We start from the raw sequence: 20,308 nt of genomic DNA on the forward strand, positions 1-20,308 counted from the left end.
GGTTTATGTGTTTCTTCCAGGTGTAGATTTCACGAGCAGGATATGCATAGTCTCCAACTCTCCATAGAATCGATACAAGTAGACGAAGCTAGGGTTTATATATGTGTTTCTTCAGATCTTTTTGTACCATGTGGTTGAATGAGTTTTTACACTTTCCACCTCAAGAACACGATTGTGTATCCGGCACTTGTTCATCACACTCGCTGTTATCAAGATTATGTACTTAACACTTGCTTATCAAACCCTGTTTGATCTAATCTGTTGCAGTGATATGGAGAAGATGGGTGTTTCGTCGACCTCCGTGAACGCCTCTGCGCCGATGCTAGGGCAAGCCGCCGACGTGCCCACGGCGAACTTCCAGCTGTTTGGCTCCATGCTGCCGGTTCCGGCGGCATCCATGGCAACGGCTACTGCTCCCGCACCGACAGCGGATAATGGTGCGAGTGGATCGGTGGCGGCGGGGGCGGCGGCACAGAACGCTTCTGGTTCAGTGCAAGGCCAAGGTGACGGCATGTCCTTGTCCTTGCAACTCTGGCCGGTTGGGTCCACGACGGCGGCGGTTTCGTCGCCACCCGTGGCGCCGGTGACGGGTCCAGGTCCAGCAGCAGTAATGCCGGCGCCGTTGGCGATGGCTGCTGCTGAGAACGCGTCGCTTGCGGCGGTGGCGAACGCGCTAGCGCTGCGCAGGAAGAACGTGGCCACGCAGCGCTCCACCGCGCTGCTTGGCCACCTCAGGCGCTGCGCTGAGGCGCTGGCCGTGTCGCGGTCGGAGGACGCGGACGCGGAGCTCGCCAGCATCGCGCTGCTAGCGTCGCCGGACGGCGACGCCGTGCAGAGGATGGCCGCGGCGTTCGCCGAGGCGCTGGCGAGGGTGGCGCTCCGCCCCTGGAAAGGCATAGCCGCGATGGCTTTCCCCTCCGACGGCAGCGACAGGCCCCGCGCGTGGGAGGCCGCCGCCGCGCGGATGAACTTCCTCAACCTGTGCCCGGTGCTCCACCTCGCCGCCGTCGCCGTCAACGAGATCATCCTCGAGACCACGAGGAACGACAGGTTCATCCAAGTCGTCGACCTCGGCGGCGTCCACTACGGCCAGTGGGTGGATCTCCTCCACGCCTTGGCCACACGCCGCGAGTCCCGGCCGTGTCTCCGCCTCACCGTGGTCCACGAGGACAAGCAGTTCCTCTACCAAGCTTCCCTCGTCATCATGAGCGAATCCGACCGCGTCGGCGTGCCATTGGACCTCCACATCGTCGAGTCAAGCAGCCTCCTGGCGCTCAAGCTGGACTCCCTCGGGGTGAGGAGTGACCATGCCGTGGTCATCGTCTCCACACTCAAGCTCCACCCTCTCATCGGCACCGGCAACGACACGGCGGCGGCGGCGTCAGCGGCAGCGGGTGGCATGGCCTCGTCGCTTCCGTCTCCGTCGACGACGTTAACGAACGTGGACAAGCTCCTCCGGGGCTTCCACCTGCTGTCGCCGAAGCTCATGATCGTCACGGAGAACGAAGCCTCCCACTTCGGGCCGTCGTTCATGGAGCGGTTCGCCTCGGCGCTGGGTTACTACGAGCAGCTGTTCACCTCCGTGGAGGAGGGGAGCGCGGCGTACGGCGGCGAGCCGGCGCAGCGAAAGGAGGCGGAGAGGTTTCTCCTCAGGGAGGAGATCAAGGACATCATCGCGTGTGAGGACGGGCCGCGCTGGGCACGGCACGAGAGGCTGGTGAGGTGGATTGCCCGCATCGCCGCCGCCGGGTTCGTGTTCTCGCCGACGAGCAGCGGCGCTGCGGTGGAGCGGGTGAGGTCGGTGGCGGCGCGGATGCCCGGAGGGGAAAAGGTTTATGGTGTGGCGGAGGCTGGCAGCGGGTGGCTCGTCCTCAGAAGGGAGGAGAAGCCCATGTTCTCCGTCTCTGCTTGGAGGAGGAGGTGATCGTGTGTGTGTCCAAGATAAACTAGCTAGTAATTTCATGTTGTTTTCTTATTGTTACCATTTTATTTCCATTCCAAAAAATATTATGTATCCTCGTCTTTCGGCTCAGAAAACAATGTTGTTGTAATTTCTTTATTCAATACTCAAATTTCTTTGTGCCATCAAATATTGAAATATTCACTTTGTATGGTGGAATGTTTCTGGGATTAAATTTTCACTTTGTTCCATCAAACATTCAGATTTTCATTGTTGTGAAAAAAAATACGTCTGGATCGATGATAGAATTCTGTAGTCAATATAATCAATTATCCTCATACGCATGTCCATTTAGCATTGAGATGAATAGATGATTGGAAGATGGCGAATAGACTCGACCTTTCGATGGAAATGGTGAATAACTGGTTTAGTGCCCCATCTTGAGCAAATCCATAATGATTAATTCTTGCTTGAGTAGCATAACAATGTAAGATGGGTTGTTTCCACCTCTTCACAAATGGCATTAACCAGAAAATGGATATATGTGGTAAATTCTTTTGGGAAGCTAGGGCTGGAAAAGAAACCAGTACAATCTTGATAGATGGTGACAGAAGCTGCAGGGAAGGAGGATAGGTGCTTGTGTGTGCTAGATAAATTAGTACAATTCATTTCTTAATATATGATATATTTATTAGTACATATCAATTCATGCTTTTGTGTTATTTGTTATTTTATTTCCATTCCAAACACTATTATATGTATATCCTCCTATTTCATTGCAGAAAACAATGTTCTCATTTTCTTTTCCTCAATATATTGATGTGGTCTAATTTGTCCGGGGATTATTTTTCCTAACAACAGCATCAAATATACAAATTTCTTTTCTGTGAAAATTACAGCTGGATGATAAAATATCAAATCGATCCACTCAATTAATTAGTTAACATTTAGTACTGAGATGAATAGATGATTGGAATATGGCGAATAGACTTTAACCTTTCAGATTGGTAAATGGCAATGGTTATAAAGAAAAATTAACGTGGACTAAATTTCACACCTCGAATATGTTAGAACCAAACAATTTTGAATTCTTATTTTTGTATTGAAATACACAAATTAATTATAGAATTTAAAAGATTTAACCAGAGGTAGAAAAGAAATGCTTGAAACCTCGCTCAATTAACCGCCATCACTACTAGGCTGTCATTATTATGTGAAAAAGGAAGATCATATATGCACATAAATGCTCAATTAGGCACGTGTCTAAACTCCACTACAAATAACCCTAATCCATCCAGTTTCCTTCCTACCCTCTACCCGTTAGTTATAGCTGGTAGAGTTAGTTGCAAGCCAGAGGTAGAGTTGTGGAGTAGCATAACTCTCCCATTCCTCCTCTCTCCGCCCCTTGTTTTCCCCCCACTATCTTCTCCATGAGTGCCAAATACCCATTACCCTTCTAATGGATGTTGGCAATGGTTAAACGCCATTTTGAAAACAAACCTTGGGTAATAAAATAGGTAAAAACAATGTTCAATGTATCATTGGTTTGCTATCTCTTAGTTATTTTGCATGAATGTGTCTATCAAAATAAAGGAAATGCATGAAATTATGGATGAGGAAGACCGACCAGGCCCAACCTACTAGCCACGGCAGAGGGACTTGCCGACTCCTACTCACTCTAGTAGGAGGCCAAGGGGAGAAACTATAAGCTAGCCAATCCAGTCGACCTATCTGGCATCATAGGATAGTCAGCCAACGCACCAATCTAGACAACTTGACGATAGGCTGACCAACCTTTAGGATGAGTCGATTGACCCACGGTTGGGTTGAGTTCGCATCACTCATCTCATTTCATTCCCAAAGTATGTTATTTTATATAAAGTAGATTGAGTTGGCTTTGCCAACTCTAGTTCTAAGATAGTAGGACTTTATCGGAAATTGAGTCCAGACATAGATTGGTCAAGTTTCGGAGGAGCTATTTCAATAATGACCATGTATCTTTCTGATATTATACACTTTATATTATTATATATTTCACTTTCATCTTTAATAACTTTCTTACATAGTACTTTTCACATTATTTTCATAATTATTTTGTGCGTGGAATTCTCCTTCAATGGACTGATTGGTCAGCTGTCATGTTGTATAACTTAGAGTTCTATAAACCTATTTGTGGCTTTCTTGTCTGGGCTTAGTTGACCTAGGTAAGTCTAGGAGTTGTTCTTCCTAACTAGAGAGAGAACTTTAGTGTAATTTAATGGTAAGGAGCCTAAGCTGTTTTATTTTTAAGAAAGGCTAGCCAGAGAAATGGGTAGATATAGTTGTTGGGCGGGTATGTCCTTGGGTGGTGAGAGCCATGTGTATCCTTTGTAATCATCTATGTTGGCTCTAGTGCATTGACATTAGAGATTAGGCTAGCTAGCAGCTCACGGATAGTGGGAACCTAACCCTATGCCCAAAGTAAACAATCCCTTTTAACCGTTCTAGTTGTGATGAGTTCTACGTACTCGTGCTAAAGTTTTTTCAACTCCGGTAACTTTCCTCCAATTATCTTGAACTAGATCGGTGTTTTTACCCAGTGCCATCATGCCATAAATTCATCATCATTTATTAGATTTACCCCCATGTTTGGCTAGTATAAATTTCTTTAGGTAAGCAAGATAGAACAAAGGATTTGTTTTAAGCCATCCATGCATCCTTTGGGATATAAATATGATAACTCAGAATACTCCTTGGCGAAGTGCTATATTGGTAATTTCGTGCGCTTATGGAATATTTTTGTAATAGCACAATAAGTACCGGCATATGTTACCTGTGGTCAAATGGGCAGAGGTCATAAACATAGTGGTGACTCCAACACTCAAGGCGGTGGAGAAAGTCAAGGTTCTTGCATTCAATTGCATAAAACATTTCAAGCCCTACCAAAATGGATGAAATTAATTCAAAAAATTCAGACAAAATTTCACCAAATTTTAACAAATGTTAGAAATAAATGTAGGTCAATGTTGGTCTGAATCCTAGAAAACTTGGCTGCAGTTGGACGAGGTATAGGGGCAACCCTACAACCTCAGATACACGCAATATTGGTGTTGGATGTACTACAAGAGCTGCAATGACACGGTCACCACCAGCTTGCGAAGGTAAAAAAACAGAACCCCATGTTTTAACAATCCACTGGATGCCTATACAAGCCTTGCTAAGAAGATGCAGGAGCCTAAAAATACTGTACAGATGTTCAGCTTGAGCAGAAAATGGCTAATGTGAATGTGATTCTATTCGTATTGATATTGCTTTAGGATCTATCCATATTTATGCCTCCATCACTATGTGATATCTATCCATATATATTTATGGTGATGAAATGTACTGATAGAGATGAAGGGACAAAACTCCAGGAGTCAATTTTATGCATGGTCTTTCTTGCAAAAAGACTTATTTTTTTTATACCAAAAGCACGGTAGGGGAGGTCCCTACAGTTAATTTTTTTTATTATATAAAGAAGAATAAAAAGTTAAATCAATCCAAGCACCAGGACATTCTGTAAGAGAGACCTCCATGACTGAAAAGATAGATATATGTTTTTTTTTGTGTTGTTTTCATGTTCCAAAAAAATATAGAACCTTCTTGACAACATGTGAAACAGCATAAGAAGAACAAGCTTGATGCAGTACATAAAACCCATATGATATATTCCACCAGGTAGTGCCAAACTGACACGCAAAGAACAAGTCATGAAAATCTCTCTTTTTCCCATCAAAACATAAAAGCCATGTTAGATCACTTCTTCGATCTATCTGGCACAATATTTTCGATCCAAACATGTATGTTGTATTTAACCAATCTATTAACAATAAGTCAATAAACAACCAAAAACTTTTACTTTCACAGTGCATTTTCTCTTCCATATCCACTTCAATTAATAATGAGGTGCTCAATATTGACCAATAATGTTAATAGCATATACATTTGGGAAGTATATAAGCCATTAAAGTTCTATATCCATAAATCGGTGTCTTCAGACATGCACCTGTGAATCAAGGTCTTAAAGTTCTATATCCTAGCTCCCCATAAGCTTGTTTGGAAAGTTGTAAAGTGAATAATTGAGCGATCGATATGCTTTCAAAGTTTCAATTCCTTCAATTGTAAGATTTTCTAAAAGTTAAGGTTCCCAACCAAATGAACCCATCTTGTACAGCGAAAAGGGCTTTGTCTGATTCCATGCTCGATAGCATGATTAATTTACTATTACCTCTTTTCCACGTTATAAGACCTTTTAGCTTGTCTAGATTCATTTGTATGCTAATGAATCTAGACACATACATTAATACATGGGTGAATCTAGACAAAACAAGAATGTTTTATAATATGGAACAGAGGAATTATTAACCAAATTAAATTGTTGAGTAAATTTCCTAGCTTCGTTGCTAATTTTTGTTTTTTTAGAGATGGATACATTAAGAAGCTAGGTGTCAAATCATGACATGCACTAAGCTTGTTTTCTAGGCCTTTAGATGTGGGTACTTTAATTGGGTTAACAAACAAAGGTGGAGGTGCAAACTGTCCAAGGGAACATCTGGGTGGGGTAGCAAGAGTGAATTGAAGTGACCTTATCCTACCACTAATGTGCAGGGTGTAATGCCGGTTGTCATGGAAAAGGGGGAAAAGCGTAAACTCAACTTGGAGCGAGACATGGAGCACTGAATGGTGGAGAACAAGTGATTGATCTTGCAAGTGGTGAAAATGGGCAAGTCCAGATGGTATTAGGAACTCATTAATTAAGAGATTAGAACATTTCTTGTGCAAGGGGGAGAGAGAGGCCTGACAGTGGCGTCCCTGTTTTCTTGGTAAAAGGAGTATATAACTGTCTAAGTGTGATGAACTAGAACTAGAATCTACAAATATGCAGTTTTGGCTATTAGGATTATGGATAATTGTATGTGTAGTTAGTTGTTAAAGAATTATCGTTGTTAACTGAAGAAGAAATTTGGATTCTATACTTCTATGTGCAGAATTGAACAATTTTTTTAAGTGAAATAATTTTTTCCACTCTAGGTAGTCCTTCCACCTTCCCTTGTATTTTGAGAAACTTTGCAGTACTTGAAAAAAAAATACATGAGCTGCTAAAATGTTAGTGTTGAATTATGATACATCCACTTTCTTAGGAAGTATCAAAATTTTACATCTATCTACCGGTGTCTTCTCAATGGTGATAAAATTACCCTTATCTTTTAATTCGTAATTGAGTTGCATGTTCATCCTGTTCTAGTGAAAGTCTTGATTGCTCATAGAAACAAATACTCTCATGGTTGGATTGATGACGATTCATTAAAATAACAAATGATCATTGGAGTTGGTCTTGTGATTGTGAGATACAACATCCTTGTATTGTCATAGTCAAATCATCGACATCATATCCTTTCGATTTAATTTATCTCTTTCATCGAAAAATCGGGACACGACACATCAATTTTCCAAGTGTCCGATTAGTAAAAATGCCCAGTATCAGCAGAGAAAGCAAAATGTGCTTGCATGGCATAAATTATTCTATGGAAAATGGGTGTTGTCAATGCTCGAGCTCAAGTTCACGAGGATCAAGACGACGTTGGGGCGACAAGGGTAAATGGTCATTCATCAATCAAGGGTAGACAATGTATAACAAACTAAGTTTGGGGCCTTGCGAACCACAGTCTAATTAAAATGCTCCTAAATCATGCATATGGTTCCATTTGGAGTCTTGCGATCGTTGACTAGCGATGTGTCCTAGGACTAGTAGCGGTGAAGCGGTCCCATGGAAGACGATTCACCTCGATCTCCTATGGCGCATCCTCTGTGATGTGGTCATTGTAGACGGTGCCAGGTTAAGGTGTGACATGAGGGGAGAGGGACGAGAGGCTAGTCACTGGCCTCACCAGCACTGTTGGTAGGTTCTGGCGCATGGCCAAAGGGAAGTGACCGGAGCCAATAGTTATTAACCGCCTTTTGTGAACAAGATCGGTATGTGAATTCATTATTAGATTCCTCGCATCAAGCAAATCGCTCACACTATTAGTAGTAAAGCTACATATATATGTACCCTACACATGGAGATTCGAAAGAACACACTTAGTAAATATTAGATGATCAATATATATAGATGGATCAAATGAGGAAAAAAATTGGTACAGATCAAAACAATGACTAATACTGAAGTACATATACTGCACGCATAATACATCACCATTCCATTGTCGAGAACATATGGAATCATAGGTATAATTTGTGTTACAGCATTTCGGTATATACTTTGATGAACTGACAGAAACTCTTATCAGCACACGGATATAACGAAGGCATCTGCATTTGCATCTGCTTCTTCCCTTCCTCTAATCGCAGCAAATTTCACATAGCCAGCAGCAGCAGAGTGCGGCGATGCTGAAAAGCACACATCAAAACAGCGTAAGTACACATTGTTATTTGTACAATAAATCATGAACAAGAAATACAACTAACAAGATATATATTAATGTAAAGTTTCCTATATATATAGTTACCATCCATCGATGAATCTGGTCTTTCTCCCGCGTGCTGTCGTTCGCCCGCGGCGCGGTGAGCCACGGCCGTTGTCTGAATTATCCACCCTAGGGTAGCCTGACGAAAAAACGAAACCAAAATTAACAACATTATGACCGATGCTACTGGAGATATGGAGACAAATTAATTAAGAGCACAGAAGAAGTGAACTTTAACAGTATGATTAGATTGCTTAATTGATCAGTAAATGCATACATACCCGGTGGTGGTTGCAGGCTCTTCTGGTTGCTGTCCATGCTTGTACTGTACTGTACTATACACCAATCTAGCTAGCTAGCTCACACTGGCTACTAGCTAGATCAAAAGGGGAGAGGTAATTAATTTCTTAATTTGATCTAGCTGCAGTTAGCTGTGTTTTAAATTCGTTGCCGATCGAGTTGCGTTGTGAATTGCGCTGAAGAAGAAGGCTAGATCTTGCTGGGTTATATATAGCTGAAGAGTTGTGGGATGATGCGTGCAAGTATGCGAAATCAAGATTCTTTTCGGTCTCCACATGATCTTAGCTGATCAAAGTTGGCAATCTAAGATTCCTCGAACGATCGGTATAGTCAGAGCCGAAGAAAGAAGTGTTGAAATGAAAGAAGATGTATGATGCTCTCGATCGATGTCCTCACCGACTAGTTCACCTTTTTTTTGGTTGGTGCGCTGTGTGTGTCGTCCATGACGGATCGAATCTGTTTTTCTGTTAAGGTTGCTGGCCATGCTTTTCTTTGGACTCAACTTGGAATAACAACCAGATCGGCCGCGGTTTTGACAAAAACAGCTGCTAATGTTCAGAGAGTGAAAATCGATAGGAGGCTGATCAACTGTCGCTTTTCGGCAACTGTGGTGGCATTTGGTGACAAATGAGGAATAATCAACTGTAAGAACAGGATCAGTTTCCGGCTTCTGAATTAGGCTCAGGTGCATGCATTCATCGATCGATGGTCAAATTGAATGGCCATCTCATGACGGCATTTTGTTCTTCACAGGATGGATTCGCACAAAAAGTGTCGTGGAATTGTCCTCCATAAATTATAGAGGTTGCTAGTAGGAGCTATGGTCATATATTCTTTTAGTTTCAATAATATTATTTCGATATGGAAATTTATTCTCTACAAAATAAATTGGAATGGTAGTACAAAATGTTGTTTTTTATGCATAACCTTTAATTGTCATATGCCTAAGTTCCTTTGGAGGATGTCCATATCTCCTTTCAATTAAATCCACCGAGGAGTGTTTCATATTTGTTTGGGAGTTGGTTAGAAGCTAGGTTTTGATTTTAGAAAAAAATACTTGTGCTAATAGGAGTATCTGCTTTGTGTTAATTAGACTCTTCTTACTAGAAATAATATTATTTTTAACAAAGCTGCAACTAAATCTTATATACAGTTGATTTTCAAAATAACTCATTGGTTCTGGTTATGGGCCCAATAATAAAGGTGTGAGGATGATAGGGAACTTATTCTTCGTGCATGCTGCGGTCATGTAGATTTTTGCCAATTTTGGATGAAGACTATTAATAGGTTATCTTATTAAGTTGGTTTCTCCTTCTAGTCTAGTGTGTTTAGTTCTTTTTTTTTTGTCATCTCTTAAGTTTTGTAATTTTGCTACATGGTATTTTAGAGTTGGTAATAAGTGGTTGTAGCTTCTGTTTAAGTACATCAGGATGATTTCTTCATCCATTATCTAAAGAAAATTTATTTTCTACTAAAATTCGTTTTGTTTTAGGACTTCTTGTTTAGGTAGACCAACACAAGGAAGGTATGATAAAAATTATCCCAGCCTTTTCTAGTCACACACCCATCGTGAACGGTTCTAACCAGCTAGCAAACATACCGGAAAAACATCTGGCAAGCCAAACCTTGGCTTGCGCTGGCGAAATAAGGTGAGTTGGCTTACGTGGCCATCCTATGGGTTCCACCTCCATCCATACGTATCAATCGGCCCATATATCCAACTTCTCCTCATCCTATTTGCTTGCATCTACTCGCTACCCATCCCTCTAGCCCATCTGCATGCCTCGCCTCACCCCCTCCCTTCGGTATCAATTGAATCGCCTTGCCTTCTTGCTCCACTTTGTTGCATGACTAGAGAGTTTTTTCCTCTTCTCTAACACTAGCACGGAGCGACCGATATGATTAGGAAAGGGCATGCTTAGAAGGCGACACAAAGGCTAACACTGGAAGCTCAGGGAAGAGGAGTGAGGTCTGCATAGGCGCTGGCCCTAAATTGGTGAGGAGGTGGCCCCAAACAATGTTGGTGTGGACTATCTTGGCATCGCCTCAGCCTCGTAGCTATCATATATGCATGGCTTATTGCCCTTGACCTAAAATCACTGGCGCCACGGTGCCGCCTCTTCCCACTATGCATGCAACCTCTTGACCTCTGGTGCAACTTGATCGGAGGGTGGTGCGGTGCCCCATTTGACCGCTTCCCCATTGCCACTACCTCCTTCCTTTGTTTAGCCCGACTACCTCCTCCCTCAACTGCCATGCTGCTCACCTCTCTCCTCTCTTTCCTCTTCCACCATCATGAATGTTTGCTCACTTGTTGTCTTTTTCCAACACTATGGTGACCATCCACAGCCACGTAGCAACATCCATGCGTGAGAAAATATGTGAGAGAGACAGAGAAATAGAGAAAAGAGATATAGCAATATGGAGAAAATTAAGAAGAGGGCAAACATAATATGTGGGACCTAAAAAATTTGGAGAGTGTGATATGAAAAGACTATGTGTTGACGTCAAAATGTAAACGTTGACGTGTCACAGACGAAGACCTGGGAGTCAATCTTAGATAGCTCCAGTGCAGAACCTAAATCTTAGAGTGCACGAGCGTGCCAATCAGTTTGATCCTACAACTGACAAGATAAACAGTAAAACAAGTCGATCGGCTATCGAGCCGATAGGTAACTAAAAATCCAGCCGGTCGGATGTTGATGCAACACTATTTAGCCGATAGGTTGAGCAATCGGCTGTTGAAAGCTTGGATCGGCCAGAAACTCAATACATACTTGAATTAAATATTAGACCAACATAATCCGCTAAGTTACTTATTAATCTTGGTCGACTGGACGAGCCCCTATAACCGGATCGAACCAAACATACATAGATCGGACTTAACCAAGACAATATGCAGTTAAGCACGATATAATTATAGGAAACATGAAGATCGATAAGGCTAATAAATAAATCGACAAATTATTTGGAATAAACAATGAATCATGTGTTACGATCGGCTAAACCCAACTTGCATGTAATCATAAGCCGATGCAACATAAATAACTGCCGATCTAAATAAATCAAGCCGATTGGTATAAAAATAATGCAGTAATACAATCGGCTACTCAATTGATGCAAATATAATGAACATATAGATCGGCAAATATCATCGGCTATAAAGGATTGACAAACGATCAAGATCTATAAAATATCTAACCTAGATCACTAAGAATAATCATAGAAGAACGGACCTAACCAATATAGTTCAAGATTACGCCTAGCAATGTCAAGCTAGATACTAAACAAATCTAGATCGCTATCAAGCCGATGAGCCGATGATGAATAACTTATCGGCTGGTACTCCGATAAAACTATGAGCACGATACATCAATCTGATATAAACCATCTGACAAACGCAATCTACTAGATTGGACCTAACCGAGACAATACTAGATTAAATATGTCAAATAGCAAATATCAAACCAATGTAATTCGTCCAAAGTGGTCGACCAGATCAACCCAAGATACACAAGTAACTCAAGTTGAAACTGATACGATACTAGCAATCACACAACTAGATTAGAAGATCGAACCAAACCAAGACAATTCCAATCTAGTTGATGCGATTACCGCAGCCCGACGGAACGTAGGACTTACCCCTTCGCTGGAGATCGAGACGATGCAGCCCCGCGTCAGATGCCAAGTTCCACCGGAGTTGAAACCTCAGTTAGGAGGGTGACGATGCACCGAAAGTAGTTGATCTAATTATGATGTAGATGATTTACAATGACCCCAGATATACATATTATACCCTCGGGTGGAGGCTTGGCCGTGTTGGACACGATATATAACTTCTAATAGATAAAAATAAATAACAAACTTATATATTTAGACTCTATCTCTAACACACAAGTCCCGATTAGACTGTAATTCTCTTAGAGATTAAGGAAAAATCTAAACTAACTCTAACTAATAGATAAAATTAAATTAAACAGACTCTGATTATTTCTGAATCTATCTGTAACATTCTAGGCCCAATCAGACTCTATTTCTTATCCGATCCATACTCTATCAGCGGAATCCGAGTCGTATTCCGTTTGGCCTTCTATCTAATTGCCCTGTTTTCTATCCAATTCGGTCTTTAATCATAATTTAATCTACAACGACAATTACCCAAATTCTAGCGTTAACACTATGCTACACAGAAAATAAGGAGCTGGATTTTTTTTTTTTTTGCTAGCTCGCTGCTCGCTATCTATATGGGAATTTGGAGAGCGAAAATTACGCACCCACTCTTTTATGGATATGCTCGTATCTTTTTTGCTCTGGACTCTAATAGAGCATATATAAAAAGATGACCTCAATTTATGATAAGTCCCTTCATATATGATGGTTTTATTTTTCTCAAATTGTACAGGATACTGAGACACGTATCGTTTTGCGAACCGTTTCTGCTATGTATTTAAGCAAGCATTCCAAAGAGTAAAGCAAGAAAACCGGTAGAAAAAAATACTTGTCTAAAAGTTCAAAGCAATTAATTAAATTAAACTTGGACCGTTAAAGTGCTCCATTACGTTAATTCAGACCACCGTATCCACCCTAAAAGGCATCTTTCTTTCACTGCAGCAGTCTGCTTTGATCTCGGCCGCCACCAACTGTCCATGTGGATTTATATTCGACAACCGGTGAACAGCACAAAATATTGAGGATCTCGTTCCTTTTACTTTCAGCACGATCATGTTTTTTTTATATATATAGTTGAGATTTTTTATTAATAATAGAAATAACTTTACGGCAGCTGCATCTAAGAATAATATGTCTAAATTTAAGCATAGACAAATAGACGAATAGAAAGAAGATGTATCTTGAACGTCGACAGTTTTATTAAGGTGTGCATGCCTTCGGTACTAACCATTCTTAACATGAATGGAAGAAAATGGTTGATTGTTTTTTATGACCATTAATACATATGATCAACAATTAATAACTCGGGAAGGGAAAGGATATTGATGTCTCAAAACGTACGCATAATCAAAGTCCACAAAATTCAGACAAATTAATAAGATGAGAGAAGAGCAATATATATTATGTGAAATTAACAGTGGGACAAACTTATCCAAAAAAAGGTATGAGGGGCAAACATCGACCCATGCATATAATTAAAACAACCTGAATTATATTTGGTTAATAGGGAGAGCAAATACATATGCGATACACATACTGGCAGTTTATAGATAATGGAATATATAGTGCTTTTATACATATATATGTTATCTAAAAAACTGAGTATATATAGCTCGATCGTTCCTTAATTCTTCAGTCGCAGCACAGTTCGCAGAGCCAGCAGCAACAGAGCGCCGCAATGCTGAAAAAGAAAAAAAAATTAATAGCCATCGAACAAACCGGTAGTATGAGAAGAAACAGAGATCGATTAATGGACTCGAGTATATATTCATGACATATTGGCATGGCATGGCATATATAAGGCGCGCATCTATCAACAAGGATATGAAGTGAATTAATTAGCAACACGTAATTTAATATAATTACGCATGTACCATCCTTCAATAAAGCTGGCCTCCCCGCGTTTAGTTGCACGGCGGCATGACGATCCGCAGCAGTGCCCCTTCTTCTTCTTCCTCCCTTCGTGCTGCTCCGAATCCAACCTCGGGTAACCTTCATATGCATACAGAGTTACAAGCTCATCCCAGACGTGCGCACGCATAAATTTAGCTACTTGATCCGTAGTTTTTAGATGATCGATCGATCGGCTCATCGACGAACAAAAGCAATCGAGATGAAGATCAAGAACAGATACAGATAGATCGTACGTACGTCAAGGTTAGAAGATCAGAAAAATTAAACGGGCGATCGATGGTCACCTGGAGGAGGCTGTAGCTGGCTGTTCTTGTTGTTGTTCTCCATCTATGTCAATCAATCAGCTGAATTACGCCGGTACGTACGTGCAGATGGAAGATCTGAGCTAGGCTAGCTAGCTTGTTTGTGTTGAGCAGACGTACGTACGCCGCTCTCTCTCTATATATAACATGGATCGATGCACCGACAACGCACACGCACTCACCAGAAGAAACTAATTAACAAAAGCGAGCGAGCGATATGCTTTTCTTTTTATGAATTACTTGTGATTTGTTCTTTTTTGTTTCTGGTAGCTGCTGGGTTCGATCTGATGAGAAGTCCAAAAGCTAGCAAAAGGTGATCTGGGACTCACCTTGTAACAACGTAAGAGTTCGTCTGCTATACATAGTGCTGTTTGTTGACAGCGCTCATATATCAATAGCATGCTAATTGTTTTCCGGCTTCCTTCTTTTACGAGGAAACAGGAATATACTAAACAGTTCCAACTTCCTCCATCACCAAATGTGATATGAGGTTACAAGAGTTATCTCTCTAAAATATAGAACTATCCTAAGTTCTAGCATAATTTGCTAAATCATGGCTAATTCTATTCTGAGAACGACTAATTTTGCGAATAACTATTTTCCTGTCTCCAGTGAGGAGGCGCCTGGCTTCCATGACTACAAAAGCTAGCTAGCGCTGTGAACGATCAGTATCCGTTGAATTCACCAATTGAATCATGATTGCACAATCTATTTCCAACACCAGAGGAAGCATTGTCCATTGGAGGGCTTTTGTGTCTCCTTCTAGAAACACTAAGCATTCATATTCAAGTGCTCCTTTGCAAAAACTCAAAGCCTGGCAAGCAGAAAAAATAGGAAAGCCCGCAGAATCATGCAGGATGAATCCTATCCCCGTCCATCTAATTTTCTGGCTTCCTTTAATTTTGACAATCACAATATAGAAGCTATAATTCATCGAGCTGCCTTCTGCTCAATTGGGAATAAGAATAACTACTAATTAAAAAGAATTGAAGGCCATCACAAGTGGACAAAACCTGTTTTCGCGTATGGTCGATGTCACCGCGTGCGGTTAAAGGCATGCGAAAATAGCGACCGGGATGAAAAAGTCCAAAAAAAGAGAGAAATATTAAATTAAAAAAATTCTCAACTACAAGTTTGGAGTTCTCGATGAGATCTACAACTTTCATATAGGAACCTTCTTCACCTGAGGCTATTCAAAAATTTAGCTATTCGTTTTCAAAATATATTTAAATAATTATAACGCATATTGGGGCAACAAAGAAATTTTAAATGAAAATATAGTAAATTATAAAGTTGTAGATAAACTAAACATCTATAACTTTGACATAGAGCATATGTTCATCTGAGGTTACTTAAAAAATTCAAAAATACCATGTATTTCAAATATATTCAATCAATAAGAAATTCAAATCTGGACATGTAAACAATGTCTAAAGTGAGAATATTTTTAATTACAAAGTTATAGATGTAGCCGAGTTCTACGATTACTCGAGCACATATCTATTTGACAATGTTTGTTAAATTCATTTTTTTGTTTTTTAAAAATAGATCTAATATTTTGTAACACATATTTAAGCATATAAACAATATCAATTAAAAATTAATAGTATCAATTAAAAAGTTCTAGATCTTGTCAAAATATACGACTTTCTATTGTGCATATCTCCATCCGAAACAATTTTAAAAATAAAAATATCGATTTTTCAAAAAATAAGTATTTTCCCATCCGTAACGGGCCGTGGTTCTTTCTCGTTATACATAATCTGTAACATGTCATAATTATGAAGTGTTATATCCGTAACGGGTCATTAATTATAATCGTATATCTGAAACGGGCTACATTTTAAGCTGTTACGGATGCGTTATCTGCAACAACAGACCGTATTTTAGAGGGTTTTGTACTAGTGAATGTTTATGGGACATGTTTTTTTAGTACCGACAATAAAAGTATATGCCTACGAAAAAAAAATATTGCAGACGTCCTGTGTTATCGACCATATGTGATAATGTACAAATTTTTCACAGGCTACCGGTTAATCTGATCGCGTGCGATAATTAATCTTTCTTTGCGCAGACGGACCAACAGATCGACCACTTGGCAGGCGGCTACAATTGTGGTACGTCCTCCAACATATTGCAATACGATCTAGACTACTTACGGTCGCCTGGAATAAACCAAATTTTAACAGTGAATTAATTAAACACGTTCAATTCTAAGCGAGGTATATACGTACGTATAATGGTCACCAATTAGTCTCGATCGAGTTTGACCCGGCCGGCCGGAGCAGCGCGGTGAAGGAAGCATATATACGCTAGCTAGCTGAACGTACCTGTATATACGTATCTTGTCATGTACAGATCGATATTCTGTAGTGACGTCCATGTGCAATATGAATGTATGTACGTACGTGCGAGTTCATCAGATATACAAATGTCGGTGCAAATAATTGCATCGCATGCACATATGGATGGATACAGACGTGCGTCGCCGAAAGCTAGCTGCATATATCCTAGCTTCTGCTTGCATGCTTTGGAAACAAATCTGCAGGAATCGGGTTCGATCTTCTCGTCTGACGGTACGTACGTGTTTGCACGCGATCGTTTTCGACATATATATATCGATCGATCCTTAATCTCTCTCTCTCTCTTGTCTGTCGCCCCTAAAGATGCATGTGATCACGACGTCTATCGATCGAGATCGATGGATCTCGCGCCTACTACTCCGTTCCAAAAAAACAGATTTCTGAATTTTATTTATGGAGCGTTTGACCATCTGTCTTATTTGAAAAGTTTATTAAAATATTAAAAAAAATAGTCATATGCAAAGTACTATTCATGTTTTATCATGTAATAACAATAAAAATATTAATCATAAAAGAAATTTTAAATAAGACGAAGAGTCAAAAACTCAATCAAAAACTTAGGAATTCGTTTATTTTGGGACGGAGGTTGTACGTGAAAAGCTGTCAGACGATTCCGGTATCGCGATCACGTACTGCAAGAGAACTGGAATATGTTTTGCCGTAGAAGTATTGTAAACCGTCCTAAATTGTTGCAATTTGTTTCATACTATGTGGCCACAATTTTGTTCTCCGTTTTACCTATAAGCATTCGAGTGCACAAAGGAATCAACGAGGAAGATGCATTTCCATTGGGATGCATGGTAGAGACATTATATATGGACAACGGCCGAACTTTTGATAAAATGATCCTTTTTAGAGAATTTATTGTAAGAATAGTGTTGACAGCAACATTTGATCCGCCGTTAGATAGTTCGTCTATGCTAAATACAGACACAGTTAAGGGCAGATCAAAGTATTGATAGAAATGTTAGCCCATGAAGCTGATGAAAGCTTGTCCGATCTCAACAAGGTTTCCATAAGAAGAATTAACGCAAGTCTAGCCATCTCACGATCAGATATAGTCTAGTTTCACTTTATAGATTAATTTTTACTTTTCCTTTTTAAGAATATGTACCGGTTGGTTGCATGTAATCGTATTAGGCTTAAATAAAACCTATGGTATAAATATATGAACCCAGTACCTTATAAAATGTCAAGTCTCATGTCCATCGGCCATCGGCCGATCGACCAATTGATCTAATCAAACTTTTAATGTCTTCCTTGTCAGTTACGAAGTCAAATTAACTGGCATACCCCGGTTCTCAAAGCTAAGAATCTACACTAGAGCTAAGCAGATCTCGTACCCTTGGCATGTTGGTGTAAATTTGGTATCAAGAAATAAGCTATGTCGAAAACTAATTGCATAAATGAATTATTTTCTCAACTCCAACACTACAACATGAACACACGTAGGTGCATGGTGACACAATTCATAGGTACCGGTTCCACGACCAACACAAAGAGGTGTAGGTACCATCTATAAGTGTAGATTAACTGACACCTAGAAATCACTATAAGTGTCTGATTTTCGTTCGATTGATCGATAAAGTGCATTTAAAATAGACACCTATAATACTTAGGTAATGGTCGTAAGTGAGGGGAACTGAAATCTATATACAAGCCTCTATAGTTTCTAGTACTAAGGCTATGTTCGGCAACCCCAACAAGTTATCTTATCCTTTTTTTTCGCGCGCATGCTTCTCGAACTGCTAATCGGTATATTTTTTATGAAAATTTTCTAGAGAAAATTAAGTTGTTTTAAAAAATCATATTAATATATTAATATATTTTAATAATTAACTAATTATGTATTAATCTATTACTATATTTTCCACGATAGATAACTAACCCACCTCCTCCCTTCCACCGAACACGGCCTAAGTACGGAATCAACACCTATAAGTTCTAAAGATATAATCGACACATATAAAGTCAATACTAAAAATACGTAGGAATTGGCAGAATTCTTCTAAAACCTGCAGAAAACATATACAATCCTAGAAACCCAGAATATATATGTATATCTCCAAAATCTCATCTCTACATCCACATGGACCACATACATCTAAATTAACATTCAGGTACACGTCCGCATCCATATAAATCTAAAATGACATCCTTGTTCATATTTGTGGGCACCCGGGTAATACATTGGGAAAATAGATGGCATGACAAAAGGAAAATATCTAATTGGATAGGATCTAAAATAAAAACCAACGAATTATAGTAACCACCCAACCTCATTGCAACCTTGACATACAAAATATGAGTTGCAATGCATAACTGAAATGTTGGGATCGATACAAGAGAGATATTTAGAAGTATGCGCATCAAACCACATGATGGTGGCGACCAAACACTACATATAATTACGAGGATTTGATCTATGTTTTCTTAAAATAAGTTTTCTTAAAAAAATCAATTTGTCAAAAAAATTCGGGGAAACACACCATATTTCACGCAACTCAGATTTACTTGATTTCCTTCATTCTGTACGTGGGTTCTGATTCTGAACAACAAAATGCACAAACCCTAAGCAATGTTAAAAAGAATTTACTTTTAATTTTCATCTGCCGTTGTCGACTGGCTAAACTCGTGGATAGAGAGATCGGTACTGTACGCCACGCAAATTAGGAAGGGTCACGACGCTGTTGAGCGTTTGATCCAAAAATTAAGAAAAAGACACCGTTGAGCGTGCAGATTTATCTCGTGGTCAGCACCTCCGTATCGTACACACATATATTCCATTCTATATGCAAGTAGGAATTATATTCTATATATATTGATCGTGAGATAGAATGGAACATTTCCTGCAAACCCTTCAATAAAACAAAACAATAGAGTAAACAAAAAATTTAGAATATTGCATAAAAGGAAACCAATAAAACATGAAGATCATGCACATATGGGAAAGGGCATAAAGCGGATCAGCAGCGGAACTTAAGAAGTTGAAAGTGAAAAAAAAAGGAAATAAAATAAAACAAAATTAGATCAACATACAAAAGAGAACAGGAAAAAAGATGCAAAAGAAAAAAAAAGAATCGGAGGCAAATGTAAAACACATCGGCAAAAAGTAAAATAAAAGGTTTAAAAATTCTAAAGTTAAAAAAGGGAACAGAAAGAAGAACAATGTGCCACAGAACACTCCAAAGTAGTATACAAATAATCTTTTTAGAAAAAAAAAAGAAACAAACAAGCATGCATGGAACAACGAATGTAGTATGTGTTAACACTTAACGCTGCTAGCTCAACGCAGAATAATAGTATTGCAATGCAAACAGGTGGATGGTTGATGAATGACGATTCACACACCACACAAACTAGGATATATAA

At 39.9% G+C, this 20,308-nt stretch overlaps 1 protein-coding gene and 2 long non-coding RNA genes across 3 annotated transcripts; 1 reads left to right on the top strand and 2 right to left on the bottom strand.

Moving 5' to 3' along the window:
• Nucleotides 1–271: 271 nt before the first annotated feature.
• LOC102720990 (scarecrow-like protein 3) lies at nucleotides 272–1,924 on the top strand. The gene has a single exon (XM_015837093.1). The coding sequence runs from the start codon at nucleotides 272–274 to the stop codon at nucleotides 1,922–1,924; it is 1,653 nt and encodes a 550-aa protein (XP_015692579.1).
• Nucleotides 1,925–7,924: 6,000 nt separating this feature from the next.
• On the bottom strand, nucleotides 7,925–8,849 carry LOC121054559. The gene is made up of 3 exons (XR_005811951.1): nucleotides 8,670–8,849; nucleotides 8,431–8,527; nucleotides 7,925–8,311 (listed from the first exon to the last, which is right to left on the bottom strand). It is a non-coding gene; the product is annotated as an uncharacterized LOC121054559 (long non-coding RNA).
• Nucleotides 8,850–13,745: 4,896 nt separating this feature from the next.
• Nucleotides 13,746–14,699, bottom strand: LOC107304308. Its single transcript, XR_001550400.1, has 3 exons — nucleotides 14,556–14,699; nucleotides 14,232–14,349; nucleotides 13,746–14,038 (listed from the first exon to the last, which is right to left on the bottom strand). It is a non-coding gene; the product is annotated as an uncharacterized LOC107304308 (long non-coding RNA).
• Nucleotides 14,700–20,308: the final 5,609 nt, after the last annotated feature.

The sequence above is a fragment of the Oryza brachyantha genome, chromosome 5, assembly GCF_000231095.2.
Source record: "Oryza brachyantha chromosome 5, ObraRS2, whole genome shotgun sequence".
Taxonomy (NCBI): domain Eukaryota; kingdom Viridiplantae; phylum Streptophyta; class Magnoliopsida; order Poales; family Poaceae; genus Oryza; species Oryza brachyantha.